The sequence below is a fragment of the Bos indicus x Bos taurus genome, chromosome 11 (assembly GCF_003369695.1).
Source record: "Bos indicus x Bos taurus breed Angus x Brahman F1 hybrid chromosome 11, Bos_hybrid_MaternalHap_v2.0, whole genome shotgun sequence".
Taxonomy (NCBI): domain Eukaryota; kingdom Metazoa; phylum Chordata; class Mammalia; order Artiodactyla; family Bovidae; genus Bos; species Bos indicus x Bos taurus.
Window position 1 is genome coordinate 71,494,452 of NC_040086.1, and position 24,159 is coordinate 71,518,610.

The following is a 24,159-nucleotide window of genomic DNA, read 5'->3' on the forward strand; positions in this document are numbered from 1 at the left end:
ACATGGTGACAGCACTCAAAACATCAACACCATGCACCGTTCACTAGGTTTCTAGATGCTTCGGTACCTAGATAAGCACCCTGCTGCTGCTGCTGCTAAGTCACTTCAGTCGTGTCTGACTCTGTGCGACCACATGGACCTCAGCCCACTAGGCCTCTCCGTCCATGGGATTCTCCAGGCAAGAACACTGGAGTGGGTTGCCATTTCCTTCTCCAATGCATGAAAGTGGAAAGTGAAAGTGAAGTCGCTCAGTCGTGTCCGACCGTTAGCGACCCCATGGATGGCAGCCTACCAGGCTCCTCCATCCATGGGATTCTCCAGGCAACAGTACTGGAGTGGGTTGCCATTGCCCTCTCCCGATAAGCACCCTGAACCGTGGCCAAAGATCTGCTCTGTAATATCCTCACCACCATCCACCCACTCCCCACACTAACTCTCCACCCTCCAACAGAGCTCCCTAATCTAGCCTGCACACCATCTTAACAGGCCTTGCTAGGCAGGCTTATTAACCCTCTGCTAAAAACTGTTGCTGTCTCTGCTCAGGACAAGTAATGTTCAGTCTCTAACAGCTGTTTAAAACTGTTAGGCTCCATCTGCTTAAAAAAAAAAAAAAAGTTTGTATCTTCACACCCATCCATTCTTCAACATAATCAAATATTCCAAATGAATATATCCCCCTGCTGGGTCTCAGTTAGCCACACTTTTTCCTCCCTCCATAGAACTCCAAAAAGCAATGAACAAGATAGAAAGTTACAGAAAGTTACCCTAGAAACAAAAGTCTCTGGCTTTCCTGTGCTTTTCTGCTCTATGATTTCTGATCTCTGTTATACATGTGTGAGTTCTTAGCTTGCTCAAATCACCTGGGTTTTATTATCCTCCTTTATACCACTCACATGGACACTCACTCTTCACAGAGTCCCTGATTCTGGAATGCCAGTGTGACTCTACCAACTACCAAACAACAATAATACAGTGAAATAATAAATATATATAATATATAAACTATGAAAAATATATATATACTATATGTAACATAACAATAGTAATATAATAGTTGCTACCATTTACTGAGCACTATGACCAAGTTACTCTAAGTGCTTTACATAAGTTATCTCATTTCATCTCTATAATTATTTTATGAGTAGTCTTTATTTCACGTATTTGTTAAAATACCATTAGGTCATTCCACAGGACAGGAGCAAAGATAATTCCCTACAGAAACTTAGAAACCACGTACAGAACTTTACAGAAAACAACACTGTAGCTGAAACCTGACTGCTGACCAGAGAATGGTATTCTGAGTAGACTCTGTGGAGAAAGCAAATCAGGCAGAGGAGGAAAGGTGCCCCTCTGGGCAAGTTCTTGTGACACTCATAGACTGGAGGCTCTGTTTCTAGAAGGTTCGAGTACAGCACAGAGGTTCTATGTGCTTTTTTGGCTACACCCCAAGCTGAGGTACCATTAGATCAATGTCACTCAAACTCCTGGAGAGCCACATTCCCACAGCAAAAAGTCCCAAACTAAGTTCTTTCGAAAAGCATTCCTATCAGTGATGAGGCAGTAGATGCCCTCAAGCCAATCATCCATGTAATCTGGCATTTCAGGAGCTTCATTTGCCCAGCCAAAAATGTTCACATCAGCCCCACTGGAAGCCATAGCAGCACCTTGGGCTCCACAAGCCTTCTCATAACTACCTAATAATTATTAACATCATCCCTGTGTAAGAAAAAGCACGGAAAGGGTATGTAAGTTGCCAAAGGTCATAAGCTACTAAGCAGTAAAGTCAGGATTCAAACTCAGACCTCACCAGCTGAAAAACCTGCATACTCACCACTATATGATGCTGCTACCCAACACCTCTAAAGATGGCTCAGAGGGTTCCAGTCCCATCACCCTGACTTCTGGCTTGTGCCCACCCAGCCCCACTCCCCAGCCATGCTTCAGCTCTTCCAGTCACGGTTATGTTTTTGGTTTTTTTTTCACTAGGCAGGGATAATCAAAAGTTTAATTATGAACATATTAAAGAATAAAAAATAAAGATCACCAAGAGACCTTGGTGAATCAAGCAATTTGAAAATTAGATTTTTAGGGTGTTTCCAGGAAGTTCCATGCTATTCAATTTTATTGGAAATACAATTTGCAAAGTTTTTTTCCCCTTTCTGTGGATTGTCTTTTGAGTCTCTTGATAATTTCTTTGATACAAAAACATTCTGAATTTTGACAAAATTTATTTATCTATTTTTCTGCCTGTGCTTGTTATGAAACATCAAATCTAATATCCTGAAGCCTTCCCTCTAGTTTTTCTCCCAGGAGTTTCATATTTGTGTCTTGTATACTTAGGTCTTTGATGCATTTTGGTGTGTGTGTGTGTGTGGTTTTGTGTGTGATATAAGTTAATGGGTAACTTCTTTATTTTGAATATAGATGTGAAGTTTATTCAGCACTGTTTGTTAAAAAGACTGACTTTCCCTCATAAACAAAAAACTAATCAAAGTGATCTACACCTTCAGTTGAACTTTATATATGCCAACATTATTGGAGGAAGGGGAAGTAGAAAAACTAACCCTAAAATGCATCTGGAATTACAAAGGACCCTGACTGGACAAAACAATTTGAAAACGAAGAAATAAATCTTGGAAAATAGAAAGTAAAGAAAAAACAGAGAACAGAATTTGGTTTCTCACAATTTGAGCTGTCATAATTAACTACAAAGCTACTATAATCAAAACTGTGGGTAATGGCATAAAGACAGATATAAAGACTAATGAAATAGAACTCATACAGAAATAAACACAAACATAATATATGATAATTGACAAAGTTGCAAAGACTGTTCACGGTTATGTTTCCTTTCTCCAAATTCTCCCTAAGTATTCTTCAGTATTCTGATAATAGATTTCTGAATTATTAAATTTTTCAAACATCTCCTGATTTCACTTTAACTTCTGTACTAGCTTTCATATATGCCAAAAAACCACTAAGAATTTCTATCTGATAGCACAACAAAGAATAAACAACCTAGGAATAAGTTAACAGTAAATGTGCAGGAACAAAATGAAGAAAACACAAACTTTTATTCACAGATACAAAAACAGATGTGAAGAAGAGAAATTGACCATATTCCTGAAGAGGTATACTCAATAATATGTAGCAGGAATAGTCAATATTGTAAAACTACAATCTAAGGGGCCAGCTCCCAACCTTGGGTGGGAACGAATAGTCACCTTCCCTGAAGCAGGTTCAGGAACTGAGGACAAGAGACCAAATGTTATCCCATTGCTCTTATCATTCAGGAAATTCCAAGGAATTGGGGAGCTATGAGCCTCAAACTGTGGATGAAGACCAAATATATAGGAGATAAATATAAACCACAATACCACACTTCCTGATAACACTGCAGTGAGGCTCAGTAGTTGACAAGCCCACCTACGCTCAAAGAGCTTCAGTTTCACATTTCAGAACCTCACACTCTTTAATAGACATGGACAGCCAAGAATCATCAGTTTAAGGAAAGCTACCAAGATGAAAGAGAAAATAGGGATACTACAAGGTAAAGAAGAAGTGTTTTTTAAACACTTAGTCAATTATACCTCAACTGAAAAAAAAAAAAAAAACTACAATTACTATCCCTGCAGAAAAGCGAATACTCCATCCATAGAATTACAATATGTGTTAGGAGTCCCCAAGATCAAGCCTCCCAAATTTCACAGGGAATATAACTTGCAACCTACACTTTGGTACTTGTCCAAATTATCAACCAAGTTTAATGTAGAATAAAGACACTTCTAGACTTCCAAGAACTCAAAAAGGAACCTCCTCTTCTCTCTTTCTTAGGATGCTACTGGAGTACTTGCTCCAACAAAGCTAGAAGGTAAAACAAGCAAGTAAGATATGAGATTCAACACAGGAAAGAGGTAAAGGGAATGATACATGATACAATGAGAGCTGCCTGGCAGACCTAGACCACAATCAATCCAGATTAAAGCAGTTCCTCCATCCATCTTCTCACCTTCCCATGTCAGCAGATGACATGACCATCTACTCTACCCACTTAAGCTAACAAAGAAGTCATTCCTGACCCTCTCAAAACCCAAATTCAACATATTCTTGATTTTACCTTCTAAATAACTTATAAATACATTCACTTCTTTCCATCTCCACTGGCACCACCATATTCCAAGACTCTATTATCTCTCACCTGGTCTATTGTAATGGACAGCTAACTACTCTACCTTATCCTGCACAAACCATTTTCCATGTAACAACCAGTAATATTTTTAATATAAATAAGACCATGTCACTCTGCTTAAAATCATTCAATAGCTTCTCATTCCACCCAGAATAAAATCCAAGTTCCCAAATTTAGCCCACCAGACTCTGCATAATCTAGACCCTGACTATCTTTAGAATCTCACCTTATATCCCTCTCCCACTCCCTCCCTACAGTCCAACCACAGTGGCCTTGCAGATCCTTGATCATGGAAGCTTTCTCCTGTCTTTGAACATGATATTCCCTTTTTACAACAACTTCCCCAGGTCTTCACATTGAATTATTCTCATCTTTCATGATTCACCTTAAATGTCATTTCCTCAGAGAGAGCTTTCCTGATGGTCAATTCTCAATTAGCCCCTCACCAAGTCAGTTTCCTTTCATTTCCTTTCTCAGTGAGTCAAAAAGAAGGAGTTTTGTTCAGTGAATTACGGTATATCCTTAAAGAACAGTGTGAAAGTGAAAAGTGAAAGTGCAAGTCACTCAGTCATGTCTGACTCTTTGAGACCCCGTGAACTGTAGCCTGTCAGGCTCCTCTGTTCATGGAATTCTCCAAACCAGAATACTGGAGTGGATTGCCGTCTTCTTCTCCAGGGGATCTTCCTGACCCAGGGGTTGAACCCAGGTCTTCCACACTGCAGGCAGATTCTTTACATATGCAACCATTTCAGTGAAGGACTTCCCTGGAGTTCCAGAGGTTAGGACTCAGTACTTCCACGGTCATGGGCCTGGGTTCAATCACTGATCGGGATACTAAGATCCTGCAAACCGCATGGCGTGGCCAAAAAACAAACAAACAAAATAAATGAGGTTATAAAAAAGAGTATTTAGGATATATGGTTAAGCAAGACAAGTTTTAAGAATTAGAACAAGATGGATGAGGAGCAATTTTCCTACCAGCTATCACAACATACACTATAAAGTTGTAATGGTTAATACAGCACAAACTAGCACAAGGACAAGGAGGCTGACTGGTCAGGACAGGAAGCCTGGAAATAGATCCATGTGCAATGTAAACTTGACATAATAAGAGACACAGCATTACAGAGCCACAAGCAAAGGATGAGCTTTTCAATAAATGATGCTGGGACAACCAATTATCCACTGGTGGAAAAAACTATACTCCTATCTTACAACGTATTTTATAGAAAAATAAATGCCTATTTAAAGATCCAAAAAGGAAAACTTTAAATTTCTGAGAGAAAGACATGTAACTTTTGAGTAGGACAGAATTTCCTGAAATGGTTCTTTTCTCTCTCTTACAAATACACACACACACACACACACACACACACACACACAAGAGAACAAATCTAAAAAGGAAAATGTTGATGAATGACTTCATTAAATTAAAACTGTTAGATATCAGTAGTACCAAATTAAGAACATAAACCACAAACTAAATGGAGATTGTAATATATGTAGCTGCTGAAAGATTAGTATCCAAACTACATAAACAACATTTTAAGATCTCTCTCTCTCTCTCTCTCTCTCTCTCTCTCTATATATATATATATACACACACATACACACATATAAACAATCCACTTAAAAGATGGGCAAGTCAAAGTCGCTCAGTCGTGTCTTACTTTTTGTGACCCCACGGACTGCAGCCTGTCAGGCTCTTCTGTCCATGTAACTCTCCAGGTCAGAATACTGGAGTGGGTAACCATTCCCTTCTCCAGGGGATCTTCCTAACCCAGGGATCAAATCCAGGTCTCCCACATTGCAGGCAGATTCTTTATCATGTGAGCCACCAGGGAAGCCCAAAAGATGAGCAAAGGTATTCCCAAAGAAGAAATCAATGAAAAGATTCTTCACTACACTAGTAATCAGGGAAACACAAATTAAAAGCATAATGAGATACCACTTCACATCCATCAGTTTCACAAAAAATTAAGTCTGACAACACAGAGTATTGTGAAAGCTATAGAAAAATGAGAACTCTCATTCATTTTTGGTAGAAGGAAATTGATACAATCCAGCAATATCCAATGGAATAAAATACCAAATACCCTAAAAGCTGGCAATTCCATTTCTATGAATATACCCTAAAGGGGTAGTTTTCAAACTTTTTTGATCATCACATACATTTTATACTGTGACCCAGTTCAAGCATACAACTCAAAGGAAAATTCACAAAATGGTGCTTATTCTTATTAAGTGTGACACATTCTGATAGTTCCATTCTCTTCTCATTCAGTTGTTAAATGTTGGGGTGACTCATTCCACTGATTCTACAACCAAAAATGGGTAACCATACCCAATTCAAAAACCTTTGCCCCAGAAAATAATCTCAAAATATCTTCTTGAGCAAAGGTGGGACAATGTTCATCATGGCTTGCTTTGTCAAAAGAAACTCAAAATAACATACAAGTCAGTCAGCACGAGAGTGAATTAAAAAATTGGAGACATATTCAGACAATGGAATATGATACAGCAGTGCAATGAAAGAATGAGAACTGTTAAATGTAATTATCAATAAATCTGATGAATTTAACACTAAGCAAAATAAGCAAGTTGCAGAAGAATACATCCAGTATGGTATCCTTTGCATAAACTTTTTAAACATATAAAACAATACTACATATTATTTAGAGATACATTTATACATAATGAATAAAGTATAAGAATATGCACAGGGAAAAAGGAAGAAGATCACAGAAGAGTATGAAAAAGCAAGTAAAATGGAAAAACCAAGTGAACAGCTAGATAGTTAAATTGTTAACTAAGTTGCTCATCTTCAAAATTAAACTACTGCCTCTCAGGGAAGCTTCCCTGGTGGCTCAGATGGTAAAGAATCTGCCTGCAGTGTGGGAGAACTAGGTTCGATCCCTGGGTTGGCAAGATCCCCTGGAGGAGGGAATGGCTACCCACTTCAGTATTCTTGCCTGGAGAACTCCATGGACAGAGGAACCTGGAGGTCACAGAGTTAGACACAACTGAGCGACTCGGAGAAGGCAATGGCAACCCATTCCAGTACTCTTGCCTGGAAAATCCCATGGGTGGAAGAGCCTGATAGGCTGCAGTCCATAGGGTTGCTAAGAGTCGGACACAACTGAGCAACTCCACTTTCACTTTTCACTTTCATGCACTGGAGAAAGAAATGGCAACCCACTCCAGTGCCCTTGCCTGGAGAATCCCAGGGACGGGGGAGCCTGGTGGGCTGCCGTCTATGGGGTCGCACAGAGTCGGACACGACTGAAGCGCCTTAGCAGCAACAGCAGCAGAGCAACTAACACTTTCTCGGGGCAGCAACTCCCTTCTAGACATGAGGCTAAAGAAGCTCAGCCTGCCAGCTAGAGAGTAAAGCAGCCAATCTGAGATCAGTCTTCAAAGCCGACAACACTCATCTTTCAAAACTGTTCCATTTAGTAATCAACTACCCTGAGTATCTATTTTTAACTAAGTAATGAAATTCAGAACATGGACCCAAAAAATGCAACAGGTAATTGTGGGTGGATGAGATGTCATAGCAGATGCCCCAAACACAGCCATGTGCCAGTAAGGTTGAGTCACTGTGATGTGCTGAAAAAAGATATTAAGGCTCAGCTGTCACAGGTTGCAGTGAGCCCTCCCCTGCTTTCCTCTCAGGCATCATTCCAGAATGTGGAACACTTAGACATCTTTGAGATTAGCAAATCACTAAAAAAAGACAAAATATAGCGTTTTATAAATAACACATGCTTGTGATCAAATTAATATAGGGCAGAGAGCTAATAAACGTTCAGTAGGCTCAAGGAATAATTCCCTAACATTAAAAATTCAGCCCCTCCAGGTCTCAATATAAATTCCACCTAGAAAAGTAAACCCAGTACTGTAACACACTTGACCATAATCTCTAAAACCAACTCATTTGCCAGGGAATGTCATTTAAAAGGATTATGCATAACAGAATTTAAGTGAGCAACTCTCAGACCAACAAACATGTTCTGAACCACATGTCCAAACTACTCTGATCCCCAAACAGAGCAACTGCTCTGGGAAAACAGTTAATGCATTCATTCATTCAACCTTTACTTACTACATTAGAAAGACACCATGGTAGAACTTACAGAGGCATTCTGTTCAGTTCAGTTCAGTCGCTCAATCATGTCCGACTCTTTGCGACCCCATGAACCATAGCATGCCAGGCCTCCCTGTCCATCACCAACTCCCTGAGTCTACCCAAACCCATGTCCATTGAGTCAGTGATGCCATCCAACCATCTCATCCTCTGTTGTCCCCCTCTCCTCCTGCCCTCAATCTTTCCCAACATCAGGCTCTTTTCAAATGAGTCAGCTCTTTGCATCAGGTGGCCAAAGTATTGGAGTTCCAGCTTCAACATCAATCCTTCCAATGAACACCCAGGACTGATCTCCTTTAGGATGGACTGGTTGGATCTCCTTGCAATCCAAGGGACTCTCAAGAGTCTTCTCCAAAAAAAAAAAGAGTCTTCTCCAACACCATAGTTCAAAAACATCCATTCTTCTGCGCTCAGCTTTCTTTATAGTCCAACTCTCACATCCATACATGACTACTGGAAAAACTATAGCCTTGACTAGACAGACCTTTGTTGACAAAGCAATGTCTCTGCTTTTGAATATGCTATCTAGGTTGGTCATAACTTTCCTTCCAAGGAGTAAGTGTCTTTTAATTTCATGGTTGCAATCACCATCTGCAGTGATTTTGGAGCCCAAAAAAATAAAGTCAGCCACTGTTTCCACTGTTTCCCCATCTATTTGCCATGAAGTGATGGGACCGGGTGCCATGATCTTCGTTTTCTGAATGTTGAACTTTAAGCCAACTTTTTCACTCTCCACTTTCACTTTCATCAAGAGGCTTTTTAGTTCCTCTTCACTTTCTGCCATAACGGTGGTGTCATCTGCATATCCGAGGTTATTGATATTTCTCCCAGCAATCTTGATTCCAGCTTGTGCTTCTTCCAGCCCAGCGTTTCTCATGATATACTCTGCATATAAGTTAAACAAGCAGGGTGACAATATACAGCCTTGACGTACTCCTTTTCCTATTTGGAACCAGTGTGTTGTTCCATGTCCAGTTCTAACTGTTGCTTCCTGACCTGCATACAGGTTTCTCAAGGCATAAAAATATTTTTTGTTTTTATACAGAGGCATAAAAATATTTTAAATAAGAATCCTGTCCTTGATACTGACAGCCTAGCAATGGAATTTGGAAACACACATAATCTTACATAAGGTAGAGAGATTTAGTTACCATAAGAGAAAGAAAAGTGAATTGCTATTTAAAATTAAAAAAAAAACAAAAAACTTACTTTGCATAGATTCTTGCCTAACTCGTCCTTTTGTGAGTCAGACCTAGAATACAAAAACCCTGGTACCTCATCTCTTCAAGAGCAAGTAGCTATTTATGGTAACAATACTGGCTCTTGTGATCTATAAAAATTAGTCTCCTCATTTTAAACATTTGAGTTAAGAGAAATTCCAAACATGGATCCCAATTCTGATAACTGACTGAAAAATCAAAGTGTCTGTCACTCAGTCATATCCGACTCTTTGTGACCCCATGGAATCTAGCCCTCCAGGCTCCTCTATCTATGGAATTCTCCAGGCAAGAATACTGGAGTGAGTAGCCATTTTCTTCTCCAGGGGATCTTCCAGACACAAGGACTGAATCCAGATCTCCCGAGTTGCAGGTAGATTCTTTACAGTTTGAGCCACCAGTTGGCTGCTGGTCTAAAAGAAAGGGAAATGCCAAAAGCAACACACCAAAAAAAAAAAACTATTTTCTCTAACTCTGCCATTGTTTTGCTATAGAAACTTCAGGAATTCATACTTTGGTTGAAACACTGAGGAAAGAATTGTTAATGAGCTTCAAAAGAACTTGCATGAATCTTTCGGTTAAGTACTACATAAAAGGCATCAATAATGCTCTAGATTAATAAGGCTTTTCACATCATTTTATCTGTAGCTGGTTTGTTAATGTAGGTAGAGATAATTTTATTCCTTTTCTAAATCTAAAGAAAGTAAACTCCATAAATACTACAAGTCATTAAACACCCTTTCAAGTATTTTTTACAGACTTAGTCCAGACAGGGCCAGGTTTAGTTGATTCATTTCAAATTAATCATCAGATCCACTATTTGTACCTAAACACTCAACTAAACATTCAGGAATTTGGGAGCACCAAAGAGGGAGTCTACAAAGAAGAAGTAAAGTGACTTTATCTGGGTGAATCCAACTGTGCTCTCAGGATACCAACAAAAGAGTAGGAAGTTCAGGTTTATGTGCTTTACCATCTGACATAAACCAGCTCCCAGTCCTCTGCCATCAGTCCTGTCACATCTTCAATATCTCTGAAAAGAATATTTGTGACAAACTAAAGAAGAAAGATCTTTTTCCATGTCCTATCCATTCAAGCCAGTAAATAACCCTGGGTACACAGGTTTGTCTTTTTAATATCAACTTTAATGAGAGATAATTCACAAACCATAAAATTCACCCTTATAGGTGCATAAATCAGTCATTTTTAGAATAATAGAGAGTCATGTACCATTACTACTAATTTTAGAACATTTTCATCACCTCAAAAAGAAACCCCTACCCACTGATTACTTAAAAAGCATAGTACCATTCCAATGAAATGTCCAACTAACCTAGTCTTCTCTATCTTACTTATATCCAGGTCTTCAGCTTAGTCAGAAAATAGCAAGATTTGTAGAAAGTAAAAATAAAAGACCTTTTAAAAGAAGAGCTAAATCAAGAATGTAGTATCTCTAGTAAGAAAATGTTCAAAAAATGATGGGGATATGCTCCAAAGACAACTTGACAGAGCTCCCAATGACAAAGGCTAGAACAACTGAGCAAAAGAATTAATGAACACAGTTCATTGAGGATTATGACTCTTAAGAATAAAATAAATGCCTCAAAATTCATACTGACATAAATAAACAGATAATTGGCAGGGAAGGGGTAATGCTTCTTTACAGAAGAATTAAATGACTAAGTATAGGAGGAAAAGGGAAATTAAAAATCACTCTTATCCAAGAACTACTATAACAATTATTGCAGGCAAGAACCATTAATGGAGGTTGAAATTAACAGACAAAAGTAAGATGAGAAACAGAACATCTGCACAATGTCAAACACACTGCACAATGTACTTACTAATTACAAAGGGAAAATCAGTTTCACAGTGGCAAAACCTGGTACACACAATCTTAATGATGTACTGAAAATCATACATCCCTTCTGTAATACTGAGGGCGGGTATCAGAGTGAGAAATACTCACTCTGATAAAAGGAAAACATTAGACAAACCCATATTGAGCAATATTTTACAAAGTAACTAACCAATGCTATCTTTAAAAGCTTCAAAATCATGGAAGACAATGAAAGACAAGAACTGTCACAGATTTGGAAGATAAGGTACACATCACAACTAAATGCAATCTGTATCATGGATTGGATTCTGGACTGAAAAAGGACATTAACAGGAAAACTGGTAAAATTCAAATAAGACTTATAGAACAATTATCAGCATGTAACAGCATTAATTTTCTGTAGCATTTTTGTAACTATTCTTTAAGTAAATCTATTTCCAAATAAAAAGTTGGTTTTTTTTAATGCAACATTTCTAGGCATGAGATATTACTGTTTCAACTCCATTGTGAAAAATGACTCATTTTGGACTAGCAATTATAATTTTCCTATTAGGAGAGACTATCAAATAATGTCAGATTCACAATCTCAAATCCCAACTCTTACAGTGCATACTGAATCACAGAACACAGAACAAGAAAACAAGTCAATGATGAAAAACACACTAGCTAAAAACCACATGGCACACTGTTAACAAAGAGATATGCCTTAATCACACACACACACACACACACACACACACCATTCTGATCATGAGGCAATGGCCCACAGCACAACTAAATAACCTGAAACATAAAATGTCAACAACTGGACAAAACCAACTTAACACATAAGGGCATGACTTGATGAATTTTTGTGGTGTTCAACTTTTACAAGCCTGGTGAGAAAGGTCTGTTATGAGGAAATGGATGAATTGGTTCTGGTACATACCCCGATTTCAAGTCAGTTATCCTCAAACAGTTTGTAGCATCCAGTCCTACTTTCCCATTACGGACCACGCTAGATATGAACGGGGAGAGCATTGGAGAAATTCGGTTCAAGGCCACTTCTGGAGACATTTTAACTTGCCTTGCAAATCACCACTGAAAGAAGAAGGAAAGAATGATGATCAGAATATCCAAAGGAACTAGAATAACAACCTTCCTGGAAACTGGTGCAGTACACAGAAGTGTCTCCTGCTTGATACCTCATCTCCTGTCTTATGGTAGCCTCTTGCACTGACCCTCCAAAAGAGCCTAGCTCACTATTGCTCGCCTACTCAAGACACAGACTTTGCAGGAGGAGCAGCAACCCCTGAAATCTAACTGCCTCCCCCTTTTCAAAGCCAGTTTCTGTGCTGCCACACTCTACTTAAAAGCTGCCCTACTCTGTCTTACCACTGGCAGGTCCTTCCTTCTCAAGAAGGGTTTACTGACAATCCTCTCCCCTGACACAAAAAACACACATGCTGCTAGGTTAGGAGTCCCCGCTCTGTGTCCCCACAAAGAGAAAGAACTTGATTGATAAAACTGCAAAATTTCAGAAGAAGCAAATATACTTGCAATTATTACTTACAAGGTATTTACTTGTAGGTGTATTTACTGATACACCTCTTTCTTATTTCCCCTCCACAGTATAATTACCTGCTTAGTGATCTATTCCCTGCAGAACTGTCTTGACTCTCTAGTGCTTAACAGAAGTACCTAGTACACCATAAGCATCAAGAAGCATCTTTTAATAAAGATGAATAAGGAGACAAGAGCTACAGAAATATTTAGGTATGAAGAAAAGATATTATGCCCTCAAAAAATCTTGTAGAAAATAGCATATGTGAGATGTAGCAAAAATCTAGGTAACCATTAAATCATGAAAACACACACCTATCCAGATATTAAGCAGCACAAACTATCATAGATCTAAAAGTTTTTGACTCTAAGGCACTAAGAAATTCTTACACTTGAAAATACAAAAGTAAAACCAATAAATCATCTCTAAATTACTTGGAAACCCATGGGGCTGGTGGAGGGAGTACATGAATTCCTCTTAATAGATTTCTAAATGAAAGCCTCCACTTTCAGAGGTGAATAAGTCAATTTAAATGATCATTTTCTTCCTCAATCTGAAAGGATAATCCCACATCAAAAGCAAATTAATTTCCTGCAAGTTACAATTGCAAGTAAATGATGTGCTCATTCTAGTTTTCATATACTATGCCCTATGAGGATTTACAGCTCCCTGATAAATGCTGAAAACTAGTACCCATTTTAAACATTTCAGAGTAATAAAGGGCAAAAAAATAAATAACAATCATAAAAACAAATAATAACAAAAAACCCACTGTGACCCTACATACTGAGGACACCCAAAAGTATCTCTGAAGTAGAAAAAGCTTTATACTTTAGTGTTCAAATCATCTTTTCTGCAAATATAAAACAAGGTCCTCCTCTGACCACTTAATAGATGGCCTCCCACCACCATTTCAATATGTCATCACAAAATAAGAGTAAACATCTAATGCACTGTATTATCAGTCATAAAAATCAAGTACATTTTATAACACTTTATCACTTATAAAGAGCTTCCATAAACATTAGTGCACTTGACCTCCACAATTCTGGATGGTAAGGCATATATTAGAATTCCCATTTTACAGATGACGTAACTTACAATTTGTCTTTGAATAGTATACTAGACCTATTATCCCTTTGAAGTCTATTTTTTTTCCTATTTCTGCAACATTTCCACTTTTATTTCTGCTTATTGATGTCACAGTTCTTGAAAGGATGCTTATCTAGATCATATGCAAAACAGAAATAGTCATTTTGGATAAAAGCAAAAGGACCTTACCTACACTACAAAATTATTCTTCCATGTGTTTTCCCATAATACCTATTATTATTTCATCACTCATTTCTATGAAAAATGGAAACAGAACCAAGACATTCTCAAAATCTACTGAATATCAGGCACTATACTACCCATCTCTAGCTGAAATTTCATTTACTTCCCAACAACTAACTCATCCTCTGTTTAATATTACTGTTCCCATTTCAAAGATAAGAAAACTAATGTTGAGCAAGACTAAGTAACTTACTCAAAGTCACAAACCTACCAAGCAGGACTGGAATTTAAATCCAGATCTCCCTCAAAGTCCACTATACCTAACTTCTTCTCAAATAAATACCAAAGAGAAAAGCATCAAAGTGAATTTGTTTTTGTAAAAAGTATACATCTAGTAAAATGAATAAAAAAGTCATGAATTTAGACTAACGGTTGCTTGACAAATAGAAACAAATTAGACTAATGTTGGCCTACTGCTGAAGCTGGCCTAAGTGATTCACTAGGTAAAATGCTACAGGGAACAAACCTGCTCCAGAAACCAAACTATACTTAAGGTGACAACACCCCATCCAATTCAACAACTGTCATGACCTTAGAATGACACCTGAAGGAATGAATCTGTCTTTGTTTCCTGAACAGCCATAATACTATCTTTTGACAGTGCAAGATTTTATGCAGCATTAAAATGTTACAAGCACGGCTGCTGTGACTTTCTCTAGACAATTGGGGGGGGGGGGCGGGAAACCTGACTCCAAAATCAGAGGTCACCGAATAGCGTTCTTTGGCTTCTGAGCGGGGTACACAGATGTGGGATGATCTCCCAGTAGTATTTTTTACACAACAAAGCACAATAATCGTTCCCAGATAGGCAACAATTTACTGTGGCCCGTTTCCCTTGAAAGCTAGTTGTGAAATTTCTATTTCCTGATTTTGACGTGTAATATACAGAAGGAAATGCAGAAATACAATTTTTACAGAGCTTTGCTGCCTCAAGATAGGGTCACATGAGGTACTTCAATGGGCAGTCTGGGGAATACAAACACGTCTAAAGCATCGTCTACCTTCTCGCAATTAAGATGGGATGACAAACACGGAAACACGTGCCCAGCTTACGTCATGGAACGGAAAGGGGTGGCGTCCTGATGCGTCACGTCGACGTCATACGGCGCACGAGGGAAGTACACAGGGGAAGTAATTTCTCCAAGGGGCAGCATTCAAGAAAAACAATCAGCTCGAACCCAAAGAATGACCACCCCGCTCTAAAAGGGGACACCTTCTCCCAAATTGTAAGATCCCCTAATCAGGCAGGAAAAACCAAAGAGTCTTGAGCTTAATCAGGAACCAGGGGGCGGGCTAGGTGTGGAGAGAGAGCAGCCTCTGGCCTTGGGGGCTCGTTCTTGAGGGGACCAGGGTGACGGGAATGAGTAGGGCATCTTTGGGACAGGGGCCTTCTCTATAGGAAGAGAAGGCGAGCCCTGGATATATGTAAACCACGGTCCTCAGCGCCACCTGTGCAACTCGGGATCCAACCTCCCCGCACCAGCCCCAGTCCAGGTACCTGGAACTTAAGTCGGATCGGTAACCGGCGACTACGTGGGGTACAGGTTACCCGAGCGCGCCCCCGACCGACGCACCAACCTGCGCGCGCACCGCGGGCCGGATGCGTGCGCGTCCCCGGACGTCCCGCCCCGCCCCGCCCCCTCGGCGGCCCTAGAGCCGGGCGGCGTGCGCGTCCCCGGCCGCGCCAGGCCGGGCGCTCGGAAGGGCGTCCCCCTAGTGCCTGAAAGTTCCTACCTCCGCGCCTACCTCGTGCGCGGCGAGCTGTGCGGAGTCTGGAACTCGTAGGATGGCTCAGCTACGAGAGGCTGTGCAGGAAGATAATTCCTGGAAGAACTGGGGGCAGTTGGTGGATGGGGTTATTTCGGGCACCCAGGTGGGCGACCCACCCGGGCGTCCGGAAGGCCCGCGTCGTTAGGGAACGTGGGAGCGGCGTCTCTGGTTACGGGGTGGGGCAAAGGTTAAAGGGCAGCATCCAGGTTGGACACTGCCGACTCGGAGCAATGGCCGCGTCTGGGGACCCTGGGAGGCAGTGGCAGGAGGAGGAGGCGGAGACGGCGGCGGTGGTGGTGGTGGGTTCCTGCATGACCGACCTGGTCAGGTTAGTTCGGGACCAGCGCGCAGAAGCTGCGCCTCCAGCGAGGGGCGAACTGTGCTCTCTCTCCTCTCTGCCTTGGAACTAGGGCTTTGGGGATGGAGTGTTGACTTGGGATGTGAGCTACTCAGTCTGTAAAGAATCTGCCCGCAGTGCGGGAGACCCGGATTCGATCCCTGGATCGGGAAAATCCCCAGGAGAAGGGAATGGCTACCCACTCCAGTATTCTTGCCTGGAAAATTCCATGGACGGAGGAGCCTGGCGAGCTGCAGTCTATAGAGTCACAAAGACTCGGACACAACTGAGCGACTAGCCCACAGATTTCCGCAGCCCGCCTCACGTGCCTCGATAGGGTAGAAGAGGCAGGTTTGAGTTTGTAAAGGTCATTGTCAGATGAGGGAACATAAAGGCCAGCGTGTAGTGAAAGCTCTCGTTTAACTAGGAGCGCCTCCAAAGACCTGCTCCTATTTTCTTGACTACGCTGCTAAACCTGTTCCCTGGCTAGCCGAGTGACTTTGGCCAAGTCATTTTATCTCCGAGAATGTGCCCACTTAATAGAGTTGTTTTTTGCACACTAAATGGAGGAAAGTGTTTTGAGCTGTAACACTATCCAGGTTGGGTATTATATGTGTGAATGTGTAGAAAAATGGGTGGAGCCGAAGCCAAAATTTTAGGCAGTCATCTTTCACCATATTGATTGTCAGCTTTCTTGCATTTCATATTTACCGCTTATTTTTCAGTGTTAAGAGTAACCATAGGTTACCCATGGCAAACCAAATGTGAGTAAAATTAAAAAGCCAGTATATACAACCATTTTAAAGTCATTGAATAAACAAAATACGCTAGATGAAAATTGTTGAGTTAGGGCAGTGAGACTGGATGGAGAGATCGTTACAAGATATCTTTTTTTTTTTTAATGAAATCGCCTTTTTGATTGTAAAAGTAATGTTTATTTAAAGAAAAAAAAATGTTCCAAGAAAATCCTACCATTTAGATTGCTTGAGTTTAATTTTTTGGTGAGTGGCTTTTCAGATATACTGCTATTTTTATATTATAAAAATAAAAAATGATCACACTACAGTAAGACCTTATCTGTCCTGACACCTTGCCTTTTCAAAGGACAGCTGAGAACCTGGAAATAAGTATAAAGGTCTTGGGACCAGCAAAATTAGTCACCAAATCCCTGCACTAAACCACCTGTGATTTACTTAAAAACTAGTTTTAGGGTATTCACATAACTGACTAAATCTTACATCGTTTACAATGTTTATAAGCTAGGTTATCAAATTTCCAGACTGAGATTAGAAAGGGGGAGAGAGTGCCAGGGGCAGGTAGTAAGTACAAAAAAAAACCCTGAAAGTGAGGAGAGTGTATCAACAAGCAACAGAAGAATTGTAAATGCCAAGATCCTGGAGAATTGCCTGGCAGTCCAGTGGACAGAACTGTTGCACTTTCACTGATGTGGACCTGGGGTTGGAGTCCTGGTTCAGGAACTAAACACCCCACAAGTCCTGCAGCTCAGCCAAGAAGAAAAAAATGCCTGGAGCCTTTATTTTTCCACAAATACTTGAGCTACCTTGTGCCAAGATGAATGTTTTTCGTTTAGTGACATAAGAAAGTTCAGTCTAGTTTTGGACATTTGATGAAGAGGCCTACACATCTTTCTCTAGAGCTGGAGTCAGCAAACCTTTCTGCAAAGAGCCAGATAATGTTTATTTTAGACTTTTTGAGCCACATAGGGTCTAAGGTCATATATCCCCCCCACACACCTTTTTTTTTAACATGTACAGAATATAAAAAACTACACCTTACAACGGAGAAGGCAATGGCACCCCACTCCAGTACTCTTGCCTGGAAAATCCCATGGATGGAGGAGCCTGGTAGGCTGCAGTCCATGGGGGTCGCTAAGAGTCGGACACAACTGAGCGACTTCACTTTGACTTTTCACTTTCACACATTGGAGAAGGAAATGGCAACCCACTCCAATGTGCTTGACTGGAGAATCCCAGGGACGGGGGAGCCTGGTGGGCTGCCGTCTATGGGGTCACACAGAGTCAGACACGACTGAAGCGACTTAGCAATAGCAGCAGCAGCAGCACACCTTACAAACAGCCTGCAGGCCATAGCTTGCCAACTGCTGTCTAGAGCATTACTCTAGTAATTGATGTTATTAGTCATGACTCTTTTCAAGAGAAGGGAATATGGTAATCATTAAATTGTATATAAAAATGGGGCATGAGTTTTACTTTAGATATAGTTCCATCAAATATATTTAAAGTTTAGTTATTCAATACATAAAGGACTAAACCTTGAGACATCTGAAATAATTCATTCTTTAGAAAATCCATCTAACTAAAATTTTACCATACTTCTATAGGGGAAGTAACAGAAGAGAAGGAAAGCTGAACAAGTTCCCCATGCAATCTACCTGAATAAGAATGTCAGGGTTAGAATTCAGAGCCCCCTCCTTGTTAAACTAAGTAGAGCTTTCTGTGAAGCTTGACTATTACACATTAAAGACAATTATAGTTACTTTCTAAAATGAATACTCTTCAAACTTTGGGGAGGGGAGGGTCTCAAAAGCCCATGTTAGCATCTATCAGCATTTAAAAGCTTATTTCAGAGCTAGAGAAATTTAGAGATTATTTATCCCAGTCCTTCCCTATACTTATAGATGAGTACAGTGAGATCCAGAGAAGAAACTCTTACATTGTGGGTAATCTTTGATCTCTCTTCTCTTGACATTTTCTTTTCTTTATAAGATACCCAGATTTCTATTCTTCACATGAATTGCTGGTAAATTTCCCAGGTGGTGCTGGTGGTAAAGAACCCGGCTTCCAATGCAAGAGATGTAAGAGATGAGGGTTCAGTCCCTGGGTCAGGAAGATCCTCTGGAGGAGGGCATGGCAACCCACTCTAGTATTCTTGCCTGGAGAAGCCCCTGGACAGAGAAGCCTGGCAGGCCACAGTCCATGGGGGTCACAAAAAGTCTGACACAACTCAAGTGACTTAGCGCAAGTGTACACATGGACACACACACACATATACTCTCCCACAATTTTTCTAACAGGCTTCTCATGGTTTCTGATTATTGCTACTTCTGAAGATCTTTACAGAATACCAGAGTATAGGATTTTTACTTAAAGCCTGCATCTGTAATAAACTTGGGTCCAATTTTGCTTGTATTATTTTTCTATCCCTTCCATTAACAAATTACCAAAAACCTAATGGCTTTAACAATACAAATTGAATACTGATAATTCTGGAAGTCCAGAAGTCTGATACCGGTCTAACTGGGCTAAAATCAAGTCTTTTGTAGAACAGCATTCCTTTCTGGAAGCTCTAAGGGAAATCTGTTTTCTTGCCTTTTCTGGCTTCTAGAGGCTGCTCACATTCTGGCTTATGGCCTCTTCAGCTCAGTAACTGGCTCAGTCACTCAGTCGTGTCCGACTCTTTGCGACCCCATGGACTGCAGCACACCAGGCTTTCTTGTCCATCACCAACTCCCAAATCTTGTCCATCGAGTCGGTGATGCCATCCAACCATCTCATCCTCTGTTGTCCCCTTCTCCTACCTTCAATCTTGCCCAGCATCAGGGTCTTTTCCAGTGAGTCAGTTCTTTGCATCAGGTAGCCAAAGTATTGGAGTTTCAGCTTTAGCATCAGTCCTTCCAGTGAATATTCAGGACTGATTTCCTTTAGGATTGACTGGTTGGATCTCCTTGAAGACTCTCAAGAGTCTTCTCCAGCACCACAGTTCAAAAGCATCAATTCTTCTGCACTCAGCTTTCTTTATAGTCCAGCTCTCCCATCCATACATAGCTACTGGAAAAACCATAGCTTTGACTAGATGGACCTTTGTTGGCTAAGTAATGTCTCTGCTTTTTAATATGCTGTCTAGGCTGGTCATAGTTTTTCTTCCAAGGAGCAAGCGTCTTTTAATTTCATGGCTTCAGTCACCATCTGCAGTGATTTTGGAGCCCCCCAAAATAAGTCTCTCACTGTTTCCATTGTTTCCCCATCCATGTTCAAATCCAGTAATGGTCGGTGAAGCCCTTCTCACATAGCTTCACTCTCACACTCACTCTTCTGCCTCCCTCTTCTACATTTTAAGTACCCTTGTGATTTCATTGTGCCCAAATGGATAATTCAGGATAATCTCCTTATTTTAAGGTAGCTTATTAGCAGCCTTAATTCCCCCTTGCCATGTAATATAACATATTCACAGGTTCTAGGGATTAGGATGTAGACATTCTTGAGGTGGGGGTGGGGCATAATTCTGCCTACCACAGTGATTAAAGTCAAAAAATCTTATAATATGTAGAGCTTGGAGGACCACTGAAGCCTATCAGTCCATCCTCCACATTTTACAGATGAGGTAATTAAGAGAGGTTAGATGACTCACCCCAAATCATAGAGCCAGTCAGTGGGAACCTGGGTTTCTCAACCTTTATCTTTCCATTATATCATTGTACCGCTAGCTCTGGCACATATTTATTGCCCTTTTCATCTACAGTTCATTTAAGGGCTTATAGTCTGTGCATTCATTAAGTGTTTACTTTATAAGTTGGCAAGGAATAGCAACTAAAGATTTATTATTTTCAGGTCTAAAGATAGGATCTCCATTACTGTTTCTTAGTTTCTGTCTAAGCTTAACTATAACCAACCTGGACACCAATGCCTGTACTGTAGAATCACTTTAGAAATGAAACTACTTCAGTAACTAAGCCCTCTTGGATAGTATCCAAGTCTAACTCACTTTATATATTACATTACTGGGTGCCAGACACTGCTAATGCAATCAATGAGCAGCTTTTTTCATTTCTAATTTCAGTCCACTATGAATAGTAAGCTCTGTGTGCTAATAATTTTTAAAAATCATTAGCTCATCCAACATGGCAAACAATGAACATTATTTACTACCCACCTGTATTTATTTAATTATTCTCTTCCTTCTTGAACAATCATCTCTGAAGTTCCAAATGGCAAAGATAAGAGAAATCAAGTCTGTTCTTGTGGAAAATTAAGTTAGAGCTCCACCAAAGACAGATTCCCATGAAAACCCAATAACGGATGAATTTTTTTAGACACTTGTTAATCATGCTTTCACTAGTCTTTATTTCTTATGACATGTATCACCCGTTTTTTAAAATGATTCACTCAGCAAATATTTATTGGTTTTATACCGTGTGCCTCTGCACTTCCCTAAAGGCAGAGGATACAGCAATGAAAAACACAGCCAAAGGTCCTGCCACTTGGAGCTTACATTCTAGTGGCAGAAACAAACAATATCAGTAGAAATAAGTGAAATTCACAGCCTGTTACAGAACTGCTAAGGAGGAAAATAAAGCATGAAACAGGGGTGGAAAGAGTAATTTTAGATCGTTAGCCACAGAAAGCCTCAGCAAGAAAGTGATTTGAGTAAAGACCTACCGAAAGAAAGGAAGCAAGCCATACAGATCCCCAGAAGAAGAGCACAGGCAAAGGCCCAGAGGCAGGAGCGCACCTCGTAGGATCAGTGAGCTACCAGGAGTCCAGTGTGAAGAAGAAAACAAGGGAGAGGAGGAGATAATTGATGGTTGAAGGCCAGTGGGTCCTACCCTGGATGAAACGAAAAGCCACTGGAGGGTTTGAGCAGGCAAGTGACATGATGTGACCTGTAAGAACAGAAACAGGGAGACCAGTTAAGAGTCAATTAATAGTCCAGGCTAGAAACGATGGTAGTTTGAACAGTGCAAGTGGGGAGAAGTGAGCATCTTCTGATTGTATTTTAAAGGTAGAGCTGACAGGATTTGCAGAGGAATACGAGACAGGTCAAGGATTACCCCCAGTTCTATGCCCTCTGCAAGTGGAAGGGGAAATTGACATGTGCTGAGATGGTGATAGAGCAAATTGCACAGAGAGAGGGCAGTATTAACAGCTCAGGCTGGATGTGTGAGACTTGAGGTGCCTGTCAGACATCCAGCTGAAGTGGTCAAGAAGACAGATATATGAGTTTGGAGTTCAGAGGAAAGATTGAGCTGGAGATATAAATTTGAGAGTCATCAGTGTATAGATGGTATTTAAAGCCATGAGACAAGATGACATCACCCAGGTCTGTGCTCCTGGGGCACTCCAACATTGAGAGGATCTGTTTTACATAATTTATCTCCTGTCTCCCAGTCTATCTGTACCCCTAAAACTTGCTTGGAGACAAGTTTAATACAAACCCATGTTTACATTTCCATGGCAATAGACTATGATGTCAACTAAAACCCTATGTTATCCTTTTACATGCTCCAATTAAAAGTGATGGCTGGAGAGATAAGGCTCATGTTCAACCAAGCATCTAAATTTAATCCTTGGCAAGTCAGGAAATGATTGCTTAATTCTCAAAAGATTTTAATTGGATGGTGGCAGAAGTGAATTTAGAAGCTTTTTAGATCCAAAGTGGATGAAATCCTGGACCTCGATTACAAAAAAAAAAAAAAGGCAAAATTTTATATTATACCTAGAAAGGTTATATGTGTTTGGCGAATTATAGTACCTTCTAACCTGCCTTCCACAAAACCTTCTTGTATTTAGAACAGAAAGATCTCCCTAGCAGTCACATTTTCAGGAAAGTAAAAGCCAAAGTAATGTTGGTCCAAGAAGTATCGTGCATTCCCAATATAAGAAGAATATCATATCATCATTATTCTTTCTGCTCCTTAAATTGGCCTTGAAAGTTGCTTATCAGTTACAAATCAATATTTCAATTAAAATTTCATTGAACATGTTTCTGTCAATTGAATTCTCTAAATTCAAAAGCAATCATGCATGGGAAATTTGCAAATTTTGGTCCCTTCAAAGAAAATACATGTTAAAAGGTAAATTGCATGTGACAAAGAAAGAGCACCTATTGCTTGGTATTATTATACTTGGGATTTCCCTGGTAGCTCAGTTGGTAAAGAATCCGCCTGCAATGCAGGAGACCCTGGTTTGATTTCTGGGTCAGGAAGATCCCCTGGAGAAGGGACAAGCTACCCACCTCAGTATTCTTGGGCTTCCCTTGTGGCTCAGCTGGTAAAGAATCCACCTGCAATGCAGGAGACCTGGATTCGATCCCTGGGTTGCGAAGATTCCCCTGGAGAAGGGAAAGGCTACCCACTCCAGTATTCTGGCCAAGAGAATTCCATGGACTGTATAGTCCATGAGGCTGCAAAGAGTCGGACACAACTAAGCAACTTTCACTTAGCGATCTATTCCTTGGCCAGCTCTTCATGCCCTAGTGTCTGCATGGTGAGGAGAGCACAGTGAGGTGGGCTTTGTGATGAATGTGCTCCAGTATTTTGATTACTTATATTTAATATTGAAATGCTGAGACTGCTAAGTGCTGGGGATACTGCAATTGGTGTAACATGGCCATAGTGTAACAGGTTCCTGAAGAACTTACAGACCAAAGAAGTTGGCAGACACAGAGGCAGATCATTGTAGTATGATGGGCTCAGTACCTGCAGGTTCTGTGGGAGCACAGAGGAATGTTCCTGGATAAGATGCCTCCCCAGCCAAGTCTTGAAAAGGGAGGACATCCTGGCCAGTTGGGATGGTCACACAGGAATGAAGTCATGGCTGTGGGTATGCATGGGTGTGCCAGGGACAGCAACCACTGGGTCTGTTCACTGTACACTGAGCATCAGATAAAAGGTGTCAATTAAAGGCCCCATCAGCCATGCTAAGGTGCTTGGGTCTTACTTTGTAGGCTCGGAGAGCCAGTGAAGGATTCAAAGTATAGAAATGACAAGGTCAGGTTTGCATTTCACTTAGCTTACTCAGTGC

At 40.5% G+C, this 24,159-nt stretch overlaps 2 protein-coding genes and 1 pseudogene across 5 annotated transcripts in view; 1 reads left to right on the forward strand and 2 right to left on the reverse strand.

Annotated features, from left to right (window-relative positions):
- The window catches only part of BABAM2 (BRISC and BRCA1 A complex member 2), a 478,108-nt gene that overhangs the window by 411,742 nt on the left and 42,207 nt on the right, over positions 1-24,159 (reverse strand). The window contains exons 1-2 of one of the 4 annotated variants that reach the window (XM_027555767.1): positions 15,770-15,880; positions 12,322-12,473 (exon numbers count right to left, since the gene is read on the reverse strand). In XM_027555767.1, the coding sequence (XP_027411568.1) occupies positions 12,322-12,449 (128 nt within the window). In that variant the 5' untranslated portion in view covers positions 12,450-12,473; positions 15,770-15,880. Of the gene's footprint in view, positions 1-12,321; positions 12,474-15,769; positions 15,881-16,017; positions 16,104-24,159 lie in introns of those variants that run through there. The other 3 variants (XM_027555772.1, XM_027555770.1, XM_027555768.1) reach the window with 3 other exon arrangements.
- LOC113901431 lies at positions 1,064-1,937 on the reverse strand (annotated as a pseudogene).
- Positions 16,107-24,159, forward strand: part of RBKS (ribokinase) — a 95,011-nt gene continuing 86,958 nt past the window's right edge. The window contains exon 1 of the mRNA XM_027555773.1: positions 16,107-16,369. Within this exon, the coding sequence (XP_027411574.1) occupies positions 16,122-16,369 (248 nt within the window). The 5' untranslated portion in view covers positions 16,107-16,121. The remainder of the gene's footprint in view (positions 16,370-24,159) is intronic.